This window comes from Pseudopodoces humilis, chromosome 8, assembly GCF_049639895.1.
Source record: "Pseudopodoces humilis isolate 2021_Gansu_Grassland_sample_001 chromosome 8, ASM4963989v1, whole genome shotgun sequence".
Classification (NCBI taxonomy): Eukaryota; Metazoa; Chordata; class Aves; order Passeriformes; family Paridae; genus Pseudopodoces; species Pseudopodoces humilis.
The window spans coordinates 29994384-30014113 of record NC_142207.1 but is presented as its reverse complement, the minus strand read 5'-3'; the positions used below and the strand labels follow the sequence as shown (position 1 = coordinate 30014113).

Below are 19730 nucleotides of genomic sequence, written 5' to 3'. Positions count from 1 at the left end.
GCAGCTCCTTTTCTAACACCCCCTTCTGTCAATTACTTATGTAAGGAGTGGGTGTGCATTTAAAAATTTCTAGTGGAAATTGCAGACCAGTTTTAAATAGTGGGGAAAATAATAATAAAGCATAACTCCTCAACAGAGTTTCACATCATTTCACACTACCACACAAGGATGGTCATTCCTAGACACTAGCAACTTGTTACACCTCAGTATGTGGCATGGTATTATAGTAGTATTATAAAATATACTTGGGTTTATTCTGAAAGTAAGTTTGCATATACCTACAGTTCAATTTTAATGTCTTTGTGTTGGGTAATTTTGTTTGCAAGAAGAGACATTTCCCTGATGCTCTGTGCATTCAAACTGAAGATTTTTCTCTTGCCACTTAACTTGCTGAGCGATCTGCCATGAACTTTTGGATCTCGCAGGACACTGGGTCTTTTCCTTTCCTAATTACAGTTTCTATGACTTGCTTGAGGAGATACTTGTGAATGGATGGATGCAACTATGTCTCAAAAATATTTCTTTTGCAGAGGGAGGAAAGATTAATTTGTTCTACTAGGAAAAATGGGACTTTCTCCTCTTCTGTAACATCAATAATAAAATCCTTTGAGGGAGTGGGGAAATATTACTTAGGAAGTCTGCAATTTCAAGACTTACCTCTGGTAAAACTCTTCCTTGAACTCTTGAAATATGTTCTAAGTTTACAGAATTAGCAAGATGGCAGTTCAGAAGGTTCTTGCAGCTCTCATGTTTGTAATTCTTTATTTTTTTGTCGTTTTCATAATTTTACTGGGTGTACTTATTCTTGAACTGAAAAGCAGAATTACTAAGTGAACACTGCTTCTTAGATCCTGTGCTTAATTCTAACACACAAGGTAAAATCTCCCCTGGGGTGACCTCTTCTCTTAAATTCTAGTTCTAGATCTTCAAGCTGTTGTATACAGGTCTTTGCTGCAAAGGAGAAAAATACTGTGCTAATAGGAGGCATATTGCTGCCTGTGGATAAAAAGCCAAAGTCCCTCCTTGGCAAAATGAGGAGACATTATGGCAAAATGGAAAGCTGACAGTGTTTTGACAGGTGAAAATACAAATCCTGTATGAGATCCATCTCAGGGAAGGCAGATGATCTGCCTCAGTTCTGAAAGAACGGATGTTTTCCAAAGCACCTGAGAAGCATTCCAGCGAGTGTCCACTGCTTCTTCTCCTAATTGTGTGCAGTTTAATTTGCCACAGGTGGGTGAAGGATGAGCTGTGCTTTCTGGGTTTCTTAGTCCAAAACCTGGAATTCTCTGGAGCACTGGCAGCTTGTTTGTTGAATCATTCACTTGTGTACAGCCAGAGCTCAAACCTGTGGCCATTTTCCATGACAAAGAAACCAGAGACTGTTGTTGTTAAATCTCCTGCTCAGTCTTAGAGTAAAACTTTCTGTTGTTTTATGACTACCGGGGTTTTTTTTGCCTGAAGGAGAAAAGTGTTCTAACTGCTGTAGAGTATATTCCCACCAGTCCTGGTACACTTAGAACAGAGGTGTAGCTGCCTCTGTAATGTAAATGCCATACATTTCATGAACATGAAATTTTTTTTCACTGACTATAGGAAAAATGGCTAAGCATGCTCTTGTGGCTAAGAGTGGGATTAGAAACATGGATATCTAAACTGCTGTATTTATGTTTTATTTTTTTGTTGAGTTATTCTTGCTGACTCAATTTCTTCATTTATGAATAGGAAAAAAATTGATCTTGCCTAATCTCTCCATATATGAAAATTGTATATCCAAAGAAATATGAAATAATAAAATCATGTAAATCAGTAAATATCCTTTTGTATGAAAGAAAGATTAAGAAAAACAAGGGTTGATATATTTTTCTTTTCTTTTTAGCTATTGCAAACTAATTTTGATTGATAAATAGTAATACCTATCTTAAGTACTGATTTGTTAATTCTGGTATTTAAATTCATAGTTCAACCAACTCAATGCATTTGAGAAACCTCCCATCCAGTTTTAATTGCCATCACTGTGTTTCTGGTGAGCTATCCTCATCCTAGCACCATGAACTGGGACTAGGTTCCCCTCCTGCCTTGCTGCAAATCCTGACAGACTGTGCAAATTGCAGTTCACTGTCATTTTGTTCTCTGAGATGGCTGGGTCAGCTGTTCTTTGCCTCTCTTCCTGGCAAGGTTGGCTTGGAGGTGCTTCCAGACATTGACTAGTGCTTTTCTGATTGCCAGGGGCTATCAGAAGCCATTCCAAGGGCTGTTGTGTGTTTGATTGATGGTTTGTCACCCTAAACCATACCTTAAATCTCCAGAGTTTGGCCCTTTCAGTCTCAGCAGCAGGCAGTTTCACAGTGGGTTTTATACCCAGCTTCTTGCCTTGTGAAGCTGTAGACTTTAAGGCTGCAATTAAGAAGTAATCATCCTGTGGAGACATCCAGAAAAAGAAAAGAAAAAAAAAAAAAGGAAATTTGTAAATAAGCAGCTCTTAAATTGTTCTGACGTACATGGATGTCTGTCACAGCTTTTGGTAAATTGTGATGCAGGACCTGCAAAAAAGGGAAGCAGACACATTCCCATTTTCTCTCTGAAATGGCTGTAGGCTGGTGGTGAACAAAGCCTCTGCCTCTGCCCCTTCAGGGTGACATCTGTGTGCTAAAGAAAGCATATTTAATGATTCAGTAGTTGGAAATTCCCCTTAAATATCCTCCAGGTTATACCTTGTATTTGAGAGAGACCCGAATATGTGCTGAATACTGATTATCCCTGATCTCTTACATGGCTCAGGATTTACTACCTGGCTATGAGAAATGAGTCATATCTTACAGAAAATAATTCTTGGTCTAACTGATCATCTGTGACCAGGCATGTCTTTTAGTCTATTTTAGATTTTTTTTTTTAAATTTTTTATTATTATTTACTGCAGATTGTTTCAGTGGTAATTATGTAGTCCAGTAGATGTAGTAAAATGAAAAATATTCTAGATGGAATTGGACACTCTTTGCATTGCACTAACTTGCTTTAGGGGAAGAAGACAGGTTTTGGGACCTGTTTCTTTCCTTTGCTTGCTCTACAAAGCAAAGAATGTAAGATACAGTGATAGGCTGGTAATTCACATTTTATACTGAAATTGGAAAATTGTCTGCGCTTAGGGATGGATAATATCTTCTTTCATGCAAACCTGAAACACGGTGGGGAATGGAGTGCTGGAAGGCTGGGGAAAACTCTGGATAATTTTTGTTTAGTTTCCTGGAGGACAAGGCAACTTCACAAAGGTGCTTAATATTATCTGTGTTACAAATGCTAGAAAATATCACCAGCTGTCATGGATGGAAGTTCTATTTACAGGAATCTAAGCATCAAATGGGTATGAAGAGTGCACCTGAGAAGTAACTAGTGTTACCCCTTTTGGAGCACAGTGGTAGGAAGGAAATCGTGGAAGGAAAACTGCACTGCTTTATTCCTGTGTGACCCTTGGATCAAACAGAGAATTTTAACCTCTGAGGTAGAAAATTTTGCATTTTCATGCCAATGTGATGACTTACAATAATTTCAATGTGTAAAGTTGAAATATGTACATTCTGAGTGAAATGCTTGCAGTCACTGTCTTATGATGTTTCTTTTTATTCTGTGTGTGTTGTAGATAAATAGTGTTGACTGGGCAGTAATTGCTTTCCTTATAAACTTGAATTTCGTTTTCATTTAGCTTTGGAGTAAAAGGAAATTGCTTTTTTTTTTAATATATTAATATTGTTTCCCTTTGTTATTTGGGAAAGAATGCAATAACTATCTCCCAGAAAGTAAGTTGAGTCATGAGCAAACCACTTACCTGAAGTAAGAAAGAGGTGAAAAGACAGGGTCATGGTGCTGCTCAGGAATGGTTCTTACCTGTGCCTTTTTCCTAAAGAAAAATTAAGCTAAAAGCTAAATTATCCTCCTGAGAATACCTGCATCGGGCTGTCCATGCAACTGAGTTTTGACCAGACCCTCAGCTCTTCAGCAGGAAAAATATTTTGTTGAAGTAGTTTTTGACCACTTCTAATGAAAGCAGTAATTAATTTCACAGATACAAAAAATTAATGGCAAGACAAATCTTAGGAGCTAAGCATCTGTGCTGAAAATAATAAAATAGTGATGAGTCTATAGATCAGCAGGGCTTCAAGGCTCTAGTACCTGGGATTCACCTGAGAGCTCTCCAACACTTGTACAGTTACAGATTTGAAAATTATGTGAGAACACAATCTCTCTCTATAAACAGAAGGACTACCAAGGAGATGTGTATCTGAAAATATAAGTGTTGACTTTGAAATATCTGAAGTGTTTTAATGAGGAAGGCTTTTAGAAGGCATATGACATCTTCACTGTTTGGTTCTAATCACGTTGAATCTGGTGATACAAGCTGGATTTCTTCCACATGCTAAGGAGTTCTGGTTGTGTATCCGCAGTTCGGGTCCTCTTCTCACTGTAGGTTTAGCTTCGGGTTGAATGGAAGCTTATTGCTGTCTAAAAACAACCCAGCTTGGGAAAAGCCTGCTTGCAAACATGAGAAAGTAACAAAATGTGCTAATTGGTTTCTAAGGAAAAAAGCACCAGCAGTGAAACTTTTCACACGGAGTATTTTGCCAGGAAGTGTGTCAGTGTAATACACAGACCTACACTCTCTGCATCATCTGTGAATGGGGAGTTTTCACGGGGGTGGGGAGAAACCTCTGTCCCTTGCCCTCAGTCCCTGAAACACGGTATGAGCCCCTCTAGGGTTTTTTCTTCCCACCCCCGCCTCTCTTTTCATACGATGGGGCAGTCGCTCTCCATTGTTGATGGCTCCTGCGCTTATCGGGGCAGGACTGGGCAGATAAGCTATGTTATGTCAAAGCTTGCTGTAAATACTTTCGGGCGCTTACACTCAATTGAGGAAATACTGAAAACATTATTGCAGAAACCGTGTGGGAGATGTTTGGTTTCACACCAAAACAGGCCAATTTCTCTTTCTGCGTAGTTTTTGACGGCTTAAGGTGAGGGTGGAAGAAATGAACTGGAGAACTGCAGAGCAGGCGAGTCTGAAGCGCGGGAGACCAGGTGAGGCGGGCGGCGGCACGGGGGTCGCGGGGGCTCCGTGCAGCCCGGTGTCCCGGAGCAGCCCGGTGTCCCGGAGCAGCCCGGTGTCCCGGAGCAGCCCGGTGTCTCGGAGCAGCCCGGTGTCCCGGAGCAGCCCCGGGAGCGGGTGCAGCCCGGTGTCTGGGAGCAGCCCGGTGTCTCGGAGCAGCCCGGTGTCCCGGAGCAGCCCCGGGAGCGGGTGCAGCCCGGTGTCTGGGAGCAGCCCGGTGTCTCGGTGCGGGCCGGGGTTCGATACAACCCCGGGAGCGGGTGCAGCCCGGACCCCGCGCACGGAGCGGTGCCCGCCGGGCGGCGCTGCGGGCCCGGGGCGGGCGGACGGGCGGCGGCGCCTCCGCCCCTGTCGGGCGGGCGGGGAGGGGCCGGGGCTGAGCCCCGCTCGCTCCGCTCCGCTCCTCTCCGCCGGCTCCTCGGCAGGGCAGCGTCCGCCGGCGGCTCGGGGCGGGAGGCGGCGGGCGGTCGCGGGACGGCGGGCAGCGCCCTTCGGTGGCAGAGGTACAGCTCCCCCCGGGAATCCCCGGCTCCCTTTGTTCCGCAGCACCGGGGGCTCCGGCAGCCGCGGGGATGGGGAAGGGGAAGGGGATGGGGAAGGGGATGGGGAAAGGGATGGGGTGGGCGCTGCAGCGGGTTGGGGCGGTGGTGTGGCGGCTCGGAGCCGGCTCTCCTGTGAGGTCGTGCCGGCGGTGCTGGGTGCGGGTGCCGAGCGCGGCAGCCCCGGCGCCTCCTGCGCGCCCCTTCCCCGCTCTAAACTGCGGCTTCGGGACGCTCTGCGAGCGTGAGGCTGCGAGAAGCGTCTGGCGGATGGCAGCGGGCTTGGGACAGCTTCATTGAGGCATGAACACGGTGCGCACACACGCGGGGACGGCCCGGGGCTCGCTCCCTCAGATATGAGAGTGTGTGTGTGTGCGTGCCCTTTGTGGGAAGAGAGGGTGGCATCTGTTTCTTCTTGTTTAAAATAATTACCCTGTGTGCGCGGCTTCGCTGAATTCAAAAGAGCGGGCTCGGCTGTGGGGCTCAGGGGAACCGTGGGAAGAGTGCTTGGTAACTTGGAGCAGGATGATGGATTCTGCTGTCGGGTAACACTTGGAGAGGAGACTTGAGGAAGGGCTCTCCAGGGCAGGGTCATTGTCCCAGAGAACTTCCCTGAGAGGACGGCATGGTAGAGCCTCCCAAGGAAGATCGCCTGTGTGCGCCCATGGAGGCTGTTGGGATTCGGTGTGGGACATCTGCTGTCGCTGTGTTTTGGGAAGGGCATCCCTTTGTTCCTCGGAGTGGCCAGACTCCCTGCTGGAAAACAATGGCCTTCCTTAGCAGAGCCACAGGGAGCGGGGCTGGCGGCACAGTCACGAAGTGGTCCAGTGCTTGCCTTGCCCATGGTACCTCTGTGCTCACGCGTCCGTGCTCACACGTGCTGTTTGCTTTTGCCGGTAATTTAAAGCTTTGAGATTTCAGACCATGTCATTGAGTCACTTGCTGTGTATTTAGGGCCGCTATTCTAGGGGACAAATGTAACAGTAACGAAATAAAAGCTAACTGCTCTTAAAATTTGTGTCAGAGAAACTATTTAAACTATATCCAGATTGGAAATGATCACTGGCGTAAAGGTCAGGTAAAACTCCTGACTTTGCGATTTTTGTGTCGAATCATGAGCCTTCCATATCCGTCTGTCCTATTGTTAATTGTGAATTAAGGCTGGCAACAAGCTGCCCATCCTTCCCTGGATGAATCATCACTTTGTCAAGCTCTGTGTCAAAAACAAGGCATTCCCCAAAAGTGTGCAGTGTTAGAGAGCAGAAATAGTCCAACCCATCTGGTAAAGTAAAGTTGAGTCCCTGGCTGATTTTAAACATATGAAAAGTAATGACATTCTTCTCATCACGTGCTTCTATTTCCAGTTGTCCCAGACCCGAGTTTAAGAATGTCTTCAATTTAGTGCTTAATGCAATGTGCTGCCTCCGGCTTAATTTTGTGTGAAGGTGTAAGGGTTGGAGCATTCCCATTCTTCCCAAAGTAAAATAAAGTGGTCACTGCTTATGTTGGCTTGTAGCAGTTACTGGCGTGTTAGGCTGCCACAAGTTCCTCCATGTCCTTAGGATGTTTCTGAAACACCTATGTGGTGTTGGATATCTAAAAGGCTTCTGGTGCACCTTATGAGCACCATAGTCAGATAGATGTGAAGGTGAAAGAACTCATGAAAGTATCTTAAAACACAGAAGCTTGCCTTTTTATCTGCCTGGGGGTTTATTGGTTGTTCTTTTGTTTGTTTTTTGTTTGTTTGGGTTTTTCTAAATTTTTTTTGGTTAGACACTTTGTTAAGTCACACCTGTGGGGAGGAACTCTGTGGAAATGATGACAGGGGCCAGTAGTTTAGCTCTGTTGTGTTAGCCCTTGCACACATTGTGCAAGACTTGATCTAATTTGCATTTAGAAGGGCAAATGTACATTGCAAACCTACTAGTGCTTCTGGGGGAAGGGAAAATAAAAGTCTGGCGAATGAGGAGAGGAAGTGGGAGAGAGCAATTGGAAACATAAGCCATTAATTTTTCCCACTGTGCAGTCTTAAGAAACTGCTGGCAACATACTGGAGATACTCTGCCTCATGGAAGTGTCAGGGACTTGCTTCACATGATTCTCTGAGATCATCTGGTTTCCCTGAGCTCTGTGGGAACAGAAATTCCTCATGTTGGAGTCTGATCTCATCTTCCTTCGGCAGCAGTAGTAGCAGCAGCTTGGGAATTGGAGAGGAAGGTGAAGAAAGTGCCAGTGGGACAGTTTGGAGAAAAGTTTAGTTCTGGTGTAGGCCAAGCTTGGACACTGTTTCCTCCTTTCATTTGCGTTGTGTGGTCAGAGCTGGGATAAATGCTGACATATCCACTAAAGTTCAGTGCCCTTTCTGACTGCTGAGCTTACTTAGCACAGCTCATATATGGGACTGTCCTATAAATCTTATATTTCATTCATCTTTTTTTACTGTACTAATGAACAGCAAACTGAAATGGAAAGTAGTGACTGTATGCATCAAGCTTGGGGAATTTCCTGAGTTTTATTAAAGACAAAAATAAAGGGTTTTTCCCTCCCTTATAGCTACATACTTAGTCTATTAAATTCTCAGAGCCTTCTAAGTAGCCTCTTCTGTTTGTTGTGAGACTACTGGCAAAAATTTTAGGAAGGCTGAAGTAGCAATGACCAGCCCTGGAGTCTGTAACTTGATCTACAGCTTTTTCTCTTCAACTGGGAAAGGAAGTAACAGCTCTTGTTACACCCTTATGTAACCTCTCCATTCATATCCTCCAAAAAAGAAGGAAACCAGAGTTTGATTTCTGGTGTATAAGCTAACATCAAGGCATGCTTTGTCATAAAGAAACAGTAAAGAATAACATTAATTTTCTTCTGTTTTGCAGTTCCCAGAATGAAAAAAAGCCCCAAAACTCACAACGCATTCAAAAGTTAAATATTTTGATTTTGCACTGATGGGATAGTGGAAATCTCTGCAACTCTTTGTCATATGCTGTGAAGCAGCTGTTAAAGAGGATACTAGAACTGCAACAAGGGTCTTTTTGTGAATCTTTCCTGGTCTATTTGAGCATTAGTCTCAAAACATTCATCCTTTGCAGTTGTGCCCCAGTTTGCTTGTGGTTTGGGAAAGCTTGGGTCTTCTGGTGTGTATTACTCTAGATTTCGGTTCTAAACAGTGTGGAAATCAGGATCTCTCTTTTTTTTTGTTTTTTTGTTTGTTTGGTTTGTTTTGCTTTTTTGTTTCCTGATAGCAGCATGGCTTTTATAGAAAACTGTACAGGAAGTTAATATTTTTGCCTCTCCCAACTCCATTTTACTTGGAAATTTCCCATTTGGTATCACCAATTAAGCTTCTATCCATTTCTTGATATATATATTTTAAGTCTGGTAGTGAAGTCACTGTGGGGTTGAGACAGTTTCAGTGAGAAAGACTAGTACTTAAAAATACAGTTTCAGAGGCAAAGAAGAATTATCAAGTCCTCTTTCCAGATGCAAACTGGTTGGGGAATTCTCCTATGCAGACTGTAAAGCAGGAGTTACAGACTCCAGAGGCCAGAACAACATCTTTTTTCCAGTGCTCCAGCTTTTGAGAGGTAAGCAATCGAGAGGTGGTCTCCAGCCTAAGTGACCAAATTTAACACTTCAGCAGACAAGCTGAAGGCTCAAGATAAGGAATCCAAATATCCGGAGTCCCAAGGAGTGAGGGTGAGAAATGTTTACTGTCCCTAAGATTTTCTTTCCTTTGCAGGGGTGGGGAGTGGGTTTATCTTTGGCTCAGGTAACCGCCTTGTCTCTGGCTTTGTGAAGTGCTGCCCTGGAATTGCTTCTTCGGTGTGGGTGTACTAGTAAACTTTTTCTTGTTCTCCCTGTCTTGGAGAGGCAGCAGCCCTTCCAAGGGTCTTATATTGGCAGAAGTCTTTATGTTGTTGGGCAGGAGGACCATGAGAGCAGAAGACTCCAGGAGGAAAGTAAGAGCATATATCAAGGAGAAAAAGAGGAATAAGTTGTGAGGAATAGGTGCTGAGTAACAGAAGTGTCGGTGGGTGTTGTCCTATCAGAAGTGCTTGTTGTGGATTTCTTTATTTTCTAAATGGAGGCAGCAAGGAAAGACTCCTTTTTCCCTGCTGTAAGCAGAAACCAGTTTTTGAAAGTCTGTGACCACAGCCTGGTCAACACTGGTACAAGTTTCCTGGGCCCACAAATATGTGTTGTACGTCAGCTCTCTTGCTGTTTGCTTTATGCTTCCTTTTCTGTAATATTCTATAATTTTTATAGCTTGTGCACTCTAAAGTGCTACTGGGGGTACTTTGAATTGCAATAAGAGTACAAATATAAAATTACAAATAAGAATAGTTAAACTGTAGGTTTTGCCACAATGGAAAAAAAGAAATAGCAACCCATTACATCCTGAAATGTTTTGTCACACCCTGAAAAGTTTCTACTCTTTTATATGCATTTTCTTTATGGAGTCTGTTCTCCTTTTGTCTACAAGTGTGTATTGGTGTTTGAAGATCTTTAAAAAGACTGGGCCTTAAGGTAACCATCAGTTTTTATGCACAGTGGAGCATATGCAGTGTCCTGATACTGTGCTTAAATCCTTGCCAGTAACCTCAGAAATGAGGAAACTGCTGGGTGATGAAGTGTTGTATCTTGGGGAAAGCACAAGCAAAGAAAGTTACGCTTACTCTCCATGTTTTAATGCCTTTGTGTTAAAACAATTTGAAGCACAATTAAGGGTATCCTTTTAGATCAAAGAGGTATCCTTAAAGCCCTTATTGCATAAGGACTCTGTGGATGGCACTGCAGTGAGAAGTCAGCTCTGCTTTTAGGAGATCTGTTAAAGGGAGTGAGTTGCTATTAATCCTCTCCACTGTTCCTCTATGAAAGCAAATAAACAACTTAATGTAGAGACACTGATGAAGAGATGAAGTGCCATTTTTTCTGGGTCTCTGGGAACCAGTTCACTGTCCACTTAATAGCTTGGCTAGATCTTCATGTCTGAGGGCTGAGAAAAAAGCTTCTCCTAGCAGAGCTCATGCTTACCTGATGTGAAAGAAGGGATACCTGGCATGTCTAACTTCCAGCAAAAATAGCAGCTGCTCTACCTTTTCATCAAGAGAGTCTTAGAGACAGGGCAGCAGAAAGGTGGTAGAGGTTAAAAGGCAGATTGTTTTTGGGAATAATTAAGCCTACAAGATAAACACGTGGTTGCTTGAGTGTCTGGAGACCCTTGCTAACTTTTATGTGTGTGAGTAAGTCTGTGACTGATGGAGAACTTCAGGTTTGTTGTACAGAGTAAGTAGGGAATTCCCTGTGAACCTTTGGAGAAGGAAAAAGACTTGTGGAGGGGGAGAAAATGAATCCCTTTCTCTATGAAGGAATATTCCTGTAGTGATGAGGAAATAGTGCTGTTATGATGTACCAGGAATCCTCTGTACAGCCTAGTTTAATCCCTGCTCAGCCAAGATGGGCTCAAATAGGAGAGGGAGCAGAAAAGGGTGATTGGGATTGTCAAGGGGGATGGAAAAGCCACTGAGAGGGAAATAGGCAATACTGGCTATGCATTATTTGGAATGAAGTCCATTGAAATGAACCTCTATCAATACTTCCCTGTGAGGAAGAAAACACATTTAAATTTAAAAACAAAACTAAACCCCAGCAGCATTAGCAAAAGCAAAAAGTGGGTATTAGCTGATTAGGAATAAATTTAGTCTAGAAATAAGGCATTTCTCATGGAGAAGGCATGAAAATTAAATTAAAAATGAAATGAAAAATGAAAAGAAAAGTGGCTCTCTGGAGCAGTGCAATGTAGTAGTCATGGCTGTAGGATGTGGTGGGTTTGAACAGAACAGATACAGCTACAATTGCCATTGTTCAGCTCACAGGCTGTCAGGCTGCCCGAGTTAAAAGGGCTCTGGAGATTACCTTCAGTGATCAAAGAGTGCAGGGCTCTGTTGAAACAAAGTTCACGCCAGGAGAAACCCTGGAAAATCTTTTGGCAAGCAAGGTTAGAGCTGGACCTCGTTGTGCCTTGTAACAGGTTTCTGGAACACGGGGAGCTTGTGTGTATCTCCTGTGAATAGAACTTTTTCTTCCTAAAAACTGCCAGATGATAGTTCTCACTGAAACACAGCGAGGAGAGACTTAGCTGTGAGTGTGCGCTGAGTTTGCCTGCCGTGGGACCGGCTGTTTTCTGTCTGTGGAAGGGAGTTGCTTTCTATTGATGTTTTAAGAAGGTGTCCCTCTCTAAGTCTGTGAAGTGTTATATTTTATTTGGAAAATCTCTGTTTATTGTGCTAGTTGTTAATGAAAACACCGTCTTGCTGGATTTTAACTTCATGGATATCTGGGCAAGAGTGATTACCACGTGTTGAAATGCAACTTCATGAACACCTCTCATTGTCTGAAATATCTCTTGATACAGTACACAGGAAGAGCTGGAGATACATTGATTTAGAAATTGATGACTTTTATCCTCTGATTTCAGGTGTCTATCTGAAAATTAGTGTTGAGGATGAAAATGACAAAATTGTGGATATAGGTCAACTGCTTGAGACAAACAGAACATGTAATTTATTTAAGCCTCGTCTTCCCTTAATTAGATTTTTTTTTATCTTAGGGCAAATAATGTTTCCTGTTTCTGCAACACTTGCATCCAAATTCTTTTGTTCCCTTCCTTCATTAAAAAATAGCAGTGTCTTGCTGGACAGAAACTGATGTACAGAATAGACAGTGATGGCAAGTGGTAGGGTAAAACCTTGCACTTCTGTTTTACCTTGGCAGCTACTCCTGGGAGAAATGGGACTAGTCGGGTCTGACTTCCTGCAGGTTTTTCTCTTGTGATGGATTGACTTGCAAAGAAGTAATAATTTCCACTTGAAGCTTTTTCTGCAATCAGGGAATTTTGCAGAGCAATTTTTCTGCTCTGTGGTACTTAATGAGGGGTTTGTTCTCCTCGCAACCCATGTCTCTGATGGAGTGCTTGTGCTCAGATCTCTCCTGCCTGCTTTTGTGTGGAAAATCAGCTGTTCTGTTGTCCTTTACTCCGTCCTTTCAAATAAAATTCAACATTAGACGTGTCTGAGAGAGTAGATGCATAGACCAAGAGATGTGCAGCTGGCATAATTTGTCTTATTTTCATAAAATACTAGGCTAAAAACATTCCAAACTTTATTTACAAATATTTCAAGGACCCTGACGGTGAGGTTTTCGGGAGGGGAAATTGCAGTAGGCTAGAAGATCATCTTTGGGGTGGTATTTGGGCAACTTCTTTTCCTCCTGTTTTAAATGGAAAAGGACGGGGAAATTTTTGCTTTACCCAGACTTTTACTGCTTGGAAGACGATGTGAGTGCATGAAAGCTGTGGAAACTGTGAGTGCTGACTGCTTTAGGAGTTAGGGTATGCTCAGTTATTGTGGCTGACTTGATGCTGGGTAGATACAGGCACCAGCGCCTCTTCTGGGATCTGGATTTCCTGAAGCTCCTGATTCGGTCTGTGTTCATCTGTGACCGGTTTTAAGCCTGGTTCAGCGACTGTTGTGACAACTTTCTGTAGCTGCTTTTCCATCTGCTGTTGGCAGCTGAGTGAAGCTGTGGTGTTACCTGGCCTGCTATTTCGTTTTCTGCATATCTGCAGGGCTTATCACCGACTGCTTAACAGGCAACAAAGCATTTCAGCAGCAGATTAGTGCTCTGGTATTTTAACCCTGTAGTATTAGGACATCTCTTAGTACCTGCCTTACCAAGGATGTACATTAGTGTTCACTCCAGTTGCTCCACTCTGAGCAGATCTTTTGCCTGGATCAGGGATGTGTGGTTCCCGTGCTCACTGCAGGAAAGCAAGGCTTGCTTTCTGCCCGTGTGCTTGTGTGGAATAGAAAGTAAAAATCCTGTTTTAGTCAAAGACCTCGATTACAGCTGATTGCTGGATTGTTCCCAAGGCACCGAAACCTCAGTTGAAAGAAGTGATTTGACTTTGTGAGGGCTGATTGATTGCAAAAGTGTTTTGTGGGGATCTGCTACTGAGAGCTCTTTTGAATCCGAGCTCTGGTGTGGTGTCGTGACAAGCTACTGGTGTGTGACATACAGCAAACAAAGAAGATCCCCTAATATAAATAAATGTTACCTTGGTTTTCGTGCCCCTGTTCTGCAAACGTAACCTTTGTATTGGGCAGGATCCCCCAAAATTGGCAGAAAACCTTAAGCGGCAGCTTGAAAGGTTAAGATAATCAGTTTAAAAGGGCACCCACTGCTTAGTGGAGTTTGGGTATCCAGTAGTAAAAGATTTAAATTTATTTTTTTTCTGAAAGAATGAGTGTGTTTTCTATGTGCTCATATCCTGTACTGACAATTTTTTGAAGGTTGTGCTGTCCAAAGAACACTGCCAGTCTGAAATCTAGTCTTTGGTTTAGGGGGAGAAGGCACGACCTTTGACAACTTTTGGCTTTGCAGTCACATTTTGTTCCTTATTTTGAAAAAGTTTTAAGGAAATCTTAGTAAGGTGTATGTGCCAAAAATGGACCCCCTTTGTTACTGAATACTTTATCCCTTTCTGTAGATGTGGACCTGGAATGATTATAAAACTCTGTGGCTAGGCAATGACTAAGAAAAGCCTAAATATAAGAAACCGCCATGGATCCTGTTTCTGCTGAACTCAGTGGGAATTTAACCAGAATTTTGGATGGTAAATAGCCTTGGAAATGAAGACCTAGATGCATTGAAAATGCCCAAGGTGTTTTCCCCATTAAAAGAAAAAAAAAAAAATAAAAAAGGACTCCAGAATAACCATTTACAGAAAAGGCCACTTCACACCTATAATCTTTGAAGCCTCTCGATATAATCCAAGATGTAAAGGAACATTTGCAGGATAAAAATGGAGTAGCAGACATATTTTGACTATTTTCACAGCTGCTAAAGAAGAGTGCCTTAGCAACGTTGAAAGACCCAAATGTTTTTCCCAAAACCTGGTGTGACTGTGTGACTGACCCAGATGAGTTAAAGCAAGGCAGAAAGTTGACTTAGGAAATAGATCAACCCCAGAGTGCGATTACTGGTGGCAGTTATTGTGTTGTGGTTGCAAAATAATTATCAGAAGTAATTTGAAGACATGTACTGCTGGGACTGTAAAGGAGGAATAATAGAATAGATATACCCCACGGTCTCGTAGAGCAGGTAATATCCATGCTAATGTTATTCAAAACTACTGGGGAAAAAAAAATAACAGAAAGTAGCCTTAGAGAAATGCAAACACAGCCCCCTCAGGCTGCTGAATTCGTATTTTTTTTTAAGGAAGAGAAGGAGGGCAAAGCTGTATCTTCTGCATACATGGCTCATTTGATTTTGGTTTTGTGGTAAGGTACTGTGCACCTTTTCAGTGATACCAGAGTTGTTCATAGTCTCATCATAATATGAATAGAAGCATGAGAGAGGCATCTCTCTCACTTTAGGGGAGATTACTGCTTAGTGTGGGTTGTAACCAAGCTGATGTAAAAATAAAAAACACCTCACCCCCACACCAAAACAAAAACCCCAGTACCCCTCCAACAAGCCCCAAAGAACTTCAGCAGCAACAAAACCTCTCAGTTCTGCATTTATGAGGAACCCGAGTCCTGGTCATGAAGAAAGTTTCATCCACTGTTAAGGTCACGAGGAGATGATGTTCCAGCAAACATTTTGTACATGTCTTAAGGCAGTCTAATTATCACACTATCAGTTTTTCTAAGCTGCAGTTAAGTCTCCATTGTTAAACTATTAAAAGATGATATTGCCTCACGTGGTTCAGCTGTTTGTTCAACAGTACCTTAATTGGCCTGATTCTTTCTTGAAAATTACCCAATCTTTAGATAAATGCGTGGTGTTTGGTAGCAGAGGCCAGCGGAACATTTGTTTCTCCTATGGAATTCTCTGGTCAGATCTTCTGTCATCTAAATTGCAGTCACTGGTGCGAAACTGCCCTAATCTGATGTTGCTGAAGGGCTGTTCCCTGTTAGCTGATGCTGAATGCAAACATTCTTGTGGTCCCAATACAAATACACCCCCTAATGATGCATTTTACTTTTGTAATTCGCCAGAGCTGTTTTTTGTTAAGTGCTCAAGGAATCCGGCACACGTGTGCAATGTTCAGTGCCCACGGAAATTTAAGAGATGTTGCACAAGGCTTCAAATAACAGCTCTTGCTTGGTAGGTAAGATGTGAGAAACATTAGCTAACTCAAAAGGTCCGAATGATAAGCTTTTTCAGTTTGGAAAATACTGATTTGTTCAGTAGGACTGCGAGAAAGAAAGGAATTCAGAAGCTATTCAGACACTGGCGAAACCAAAAGGAAAGATGGAGAGTCAGAGGAAGCATTTTAGTTCTCTGAATGCTTTTACTGATGTTGTAATATCTATTAACATTCCAATCCTGCAATCTGTCCATCACATTCCTCAAGTCCATCTTCTTGCAGGACAAAGTGGTGGGCTGCAGCATGGGGCTGTTTTCTGCATGTGCCTTTCCACAGGGCATGGATGTGTCAGAGCAACAACTGAGAGCAGTCACAGCTGGGAAGGAGGGTGCAGGTGTTCCTGGCAGACCGTGGCCAGGCAGCAGATGGGAGGGGTCTGGAGGGAAAGCAAGGGTTTCCTCTGGATGATCTCAACGTTTTTTCACACATGCTGATGTCGGGAAATGTAGCTCTGAGTGAAAAGGGCATTGTAACAGTTCAGCTGCAGAGTCTGCCTGGGTTTGCCTGGAGAACCAGCACAGGGTGTTTCCAATGAACTTGCACCTTTGGGGCATCAGTCAGAGGCTGGTGAGTCACAAGGTTTGCTGGGCAGCAGAACAGGATGAATTTAAATCCTGCCTCTTGCTAAATTGGTACTTAGGCTTGTCATGAGCAGCAGCAGGAGATGATGGTTGCGGCCCCTCTTGGTTTTGTTTTGTTCGAGTAATGACATTGTATCCCTGGCTGCTTTTTGCAGTGGCCTGTCAATGTCCCCACTCTGTGTGGGCTGATGATTGCTCCTGGACAGAGAAAACTGGGAAGGGGTGGGCAGGCATAATTACAGCCTGACAGGGGCTCAGGATCAGACCTGGCACATGAAATCAGTTTGAACTCCACTACTGAATTACTGATGTTGCACATTCTCCCTGTTAAGACTTATAAAAGAAAAATCTACAGTGGTTGCCGTGAAACCAAAGGCTTGGTGTTTTTAAAATTATTTTTAATATTTTTTTAAAAATTTTTGTTTTTAATTTTCAAATAATCAGAGCTTGAAGCATACATGAGTGCATCCGTGTCCATTTTGATAGTAGGGAAATTGTCCTCTTGCTACAATGCCTGGAAAGAAAAAAACAAGCCACCTCTGCAGACAGTGATAGTTCCAGAGCACCAAACTCTTTAAGAGTGACCTAAGGACCGCACAGCTGTAGGAAGCTGCTGACAATTGTTGCTGTTCTGCTGTTGGAGGGTGATGTGGAAAACCTTGGACAATTCCGTAACGTGCTGTATGCCAATAACAGGGCATTACTTCATTTCCCCTGCAGAGAATGTGTGCATTTAAATGTGCAAGGCTTTGGGGGTTTTGCCTATTCTCTGCATTCTCTTCTATTTATAGTTGTCATTAACCCTTGTTTCAGAATGGCCAGTGATAGGGTTGCTGTGGCTGTGGGAAGCTGTGGTTTTTAATTTGCCGTCCTTGTGCCCATAAGGGGCAAGAGGTTTTTAGATTCAACTGGCCTGGCTGGATGGCAATCCCAGGCACTGCAAGCAGTGGATACAACAGTCTGTATTTTAAAAGGCTCTGTGTGGCGTGGGAGTTTGTGGATAAAAGCATTTTAAAGACATAGCCTGCCCAGCACTTCTCCTCCCAAGCATGTTGTCCAACATAAAACAGATCAAACTGTGAAGGATTACTGAATAGGCATTTAATTTTTTTTTTTTCTGAGAATTGAAACACGTTGCAAATGTTCTCACTCCATTGAATTAAGGCTTAGATATAAGACCAAAGGGAGGAAGAACAGATTTGACAACTGCCTACAGAAAAAGGAGGTATTTTGAAGTGCTGCTGATCTTTCCTTTAGGGACAAGAGGGTAAATTTAGGAGAAGCCTAAAGTGGTAAATGGGTATGGATGAGACCAGGGAATGTTGAAGGAAGAATCTGATCCTCCTGATTCCTTGGGCACTGGGAGCAGGTTCTGGTCCCATCCTTCTCATAGATCTGGTTCTTGAAAATGGTTCTTGAGAAGCATTCATCTTTTTAAAGGTATACAAATACATCCAAAAGTAGAAGCCACTTGCTTTTATGTACTGCTCTCCAAACTGTGGTGAGCACGCTGTCAGCAGTGCTGATGTGAAATACTAACAGCTGCAAGGCATCTGAGTATATGGCAAATACTTGGACATGGATTTGGATTGAGTTTCTGGGCTTTTTTTGATGTTTAGCCATGTAATGTTGCAAGGATTTGAATTTTTTTTCCCGTGTAGTGTGCTGATTTTTGACATTTTTTATAAAGCTACTTCTAAAATTAGCATTTGGTATTTTGAAAGTGCTATATATTGATCTTCTACTATATTCTTCTAGTAGATTAATTTCAGTTATTAAGTCCTATTTAATTGATTACTATATGTTTAAACATGGTTGTTTTCTCTTAGCAGTGCTTTTTTCCTCCATTTTTTACCTCAGATAGACAACCAAATTATCTCACAGGCTGGATTTTCTTTTGTTAGCTAAACCAGAGCAGGGATTATGATTGGATTCCACCAAAGCAAAGGCTAACAATGCTGGTATGGCAGAATAATCTTGAATCATATGTAAGTGCAGGAGGTGATCTTTGATGAATTGTTGCAAAGGCTAGGCTATTGAAAATGGCTTTGAGCAATCAGTGTTAAATAATTTGTCTCAGCCTGTTCAATTTTTTCACCAAAACTAGGGTTTCTAGTATTTTCTAACTCACAAGTTAATGAAAAATATTTCAATCATAGAATGCTGTAAATTATTGTGGAAAAAAACAAACTGAAAATTAACCTTTGACCATAAAATTGAACTTTTCCAATATATTGATAAGTCAATATATGTTTACAACTTTTTGATCCAGTTTATAAAAGTATAGTGTCTTCCTACCCCTCTTCTGCAAAACATGCCACTTTGGGAATACATGGATGTTTTTGATGTGTTTGGCTGCTCTTGCTCTTAAAATTCCCAAGCAGTGATGCATGAAGTGTGGTAGGTGGTATGTAATTTCACAATGGTAAATGAGGTATTGTACTTAGAACTTAAATTCTAGGTTTAAATTGCCCTTTTTAGAATTTTTGTGTTGCCTTTTTTAATATATTTGGCCACAAACCCATTATTTAATAAGTTCCATACTTTAGAAAGGCTTTATTTTTTCAGCCTTCAAAAATTATTTGAGCATTAGTTGATGTATGGGAAGTAATTAGGTCACTGAAACAAGATTGGTAGTTTAAAGAATTTGTCTTAATAGGATGCAGAAGTTGAAGTGATACCTCTGAAAAGATTCTACAAATGTTTAAAATTTTTTTGGTGATTCGGAGAGGTGAACTTTTAAGAATGAAAGTCTTTTTCTCTACAAAAATATTTGTCCAGTGTTTCTGTTTAAAATAAATGCTCTTTTGTTTGTTTAGCAGAGTTGACTCAGCTTTGGTTGGTTACCATAGTTCAGCACTGTTTTTGCATTTCCATGTGAATTTCTAGTAATTCCCAGGCTTGGTTCAGGTTTTGGGGATCTTTTTGTATCGCTTTGTTAGCTGCCTGTGGAGCTGCACTTCTCTTCGTTGAATTTGGAAAAACATCAAGCCAGACTTAAGTCTTGATCTGAAATCCCTCAAACGTCACTCACTGATGAAAAACATCAAATAAATTTTTGTAAAGTAGTGGCTGCAGGCAAAAGGGAGAGGTAAAAGACTTTGCTTGTTTTAAATTAGTCATCTGATGGAGGGGTACCACGGCAAGGTAGCACTGATTACATAAGTAATAGCTGCTCAATGGCATTTTGGGAAACAAGGAAAAGTATTTAGAACTAAAAAGTGCAGGAGTGGTAGGCGGGACCAAGGACAGCCTGATAGCATTCTGTAGCTGGGAGGTGACAGCTGACTGGTGAAGTTGAGCTG

At 42.3% G+C, this 19730-nt stretch overlaps 1 protein-coding gene across 5 annotated transcripts in view; it reads left to right on the top strand.

The window, feature by feature from the left end:
- The first annotated feature begins 5051 nt into the window (after positions 1-5051).
- Positions 5052-19730, top strand: part of MYO1B (myosin IB) — a 105330-nt gene continuing 90651 nt past the window's right edge. The window contains exon 1 of one of the 5 annotated variants that reach the window (XM_088058780.1): positions 5052-5070. Coding sequence is in view for 3 of the 5 variants with exons in the window: in XM_088058777.1 (XP_087914903.1) it covers positions 16376-16411 (36 nt within the window). In the remaining 2 variants the exon portion in view is untranslated. Of the gene's footprint in view, positions 5071-5467; positions 5602-16288; positions 16412-19730 lie in introns of those variants that run through there. The other 4 variants (XM_088058778.1, XM_088058777.1, XM_088058781.1 and 1 more) reach the window with 4 other exon arrangements.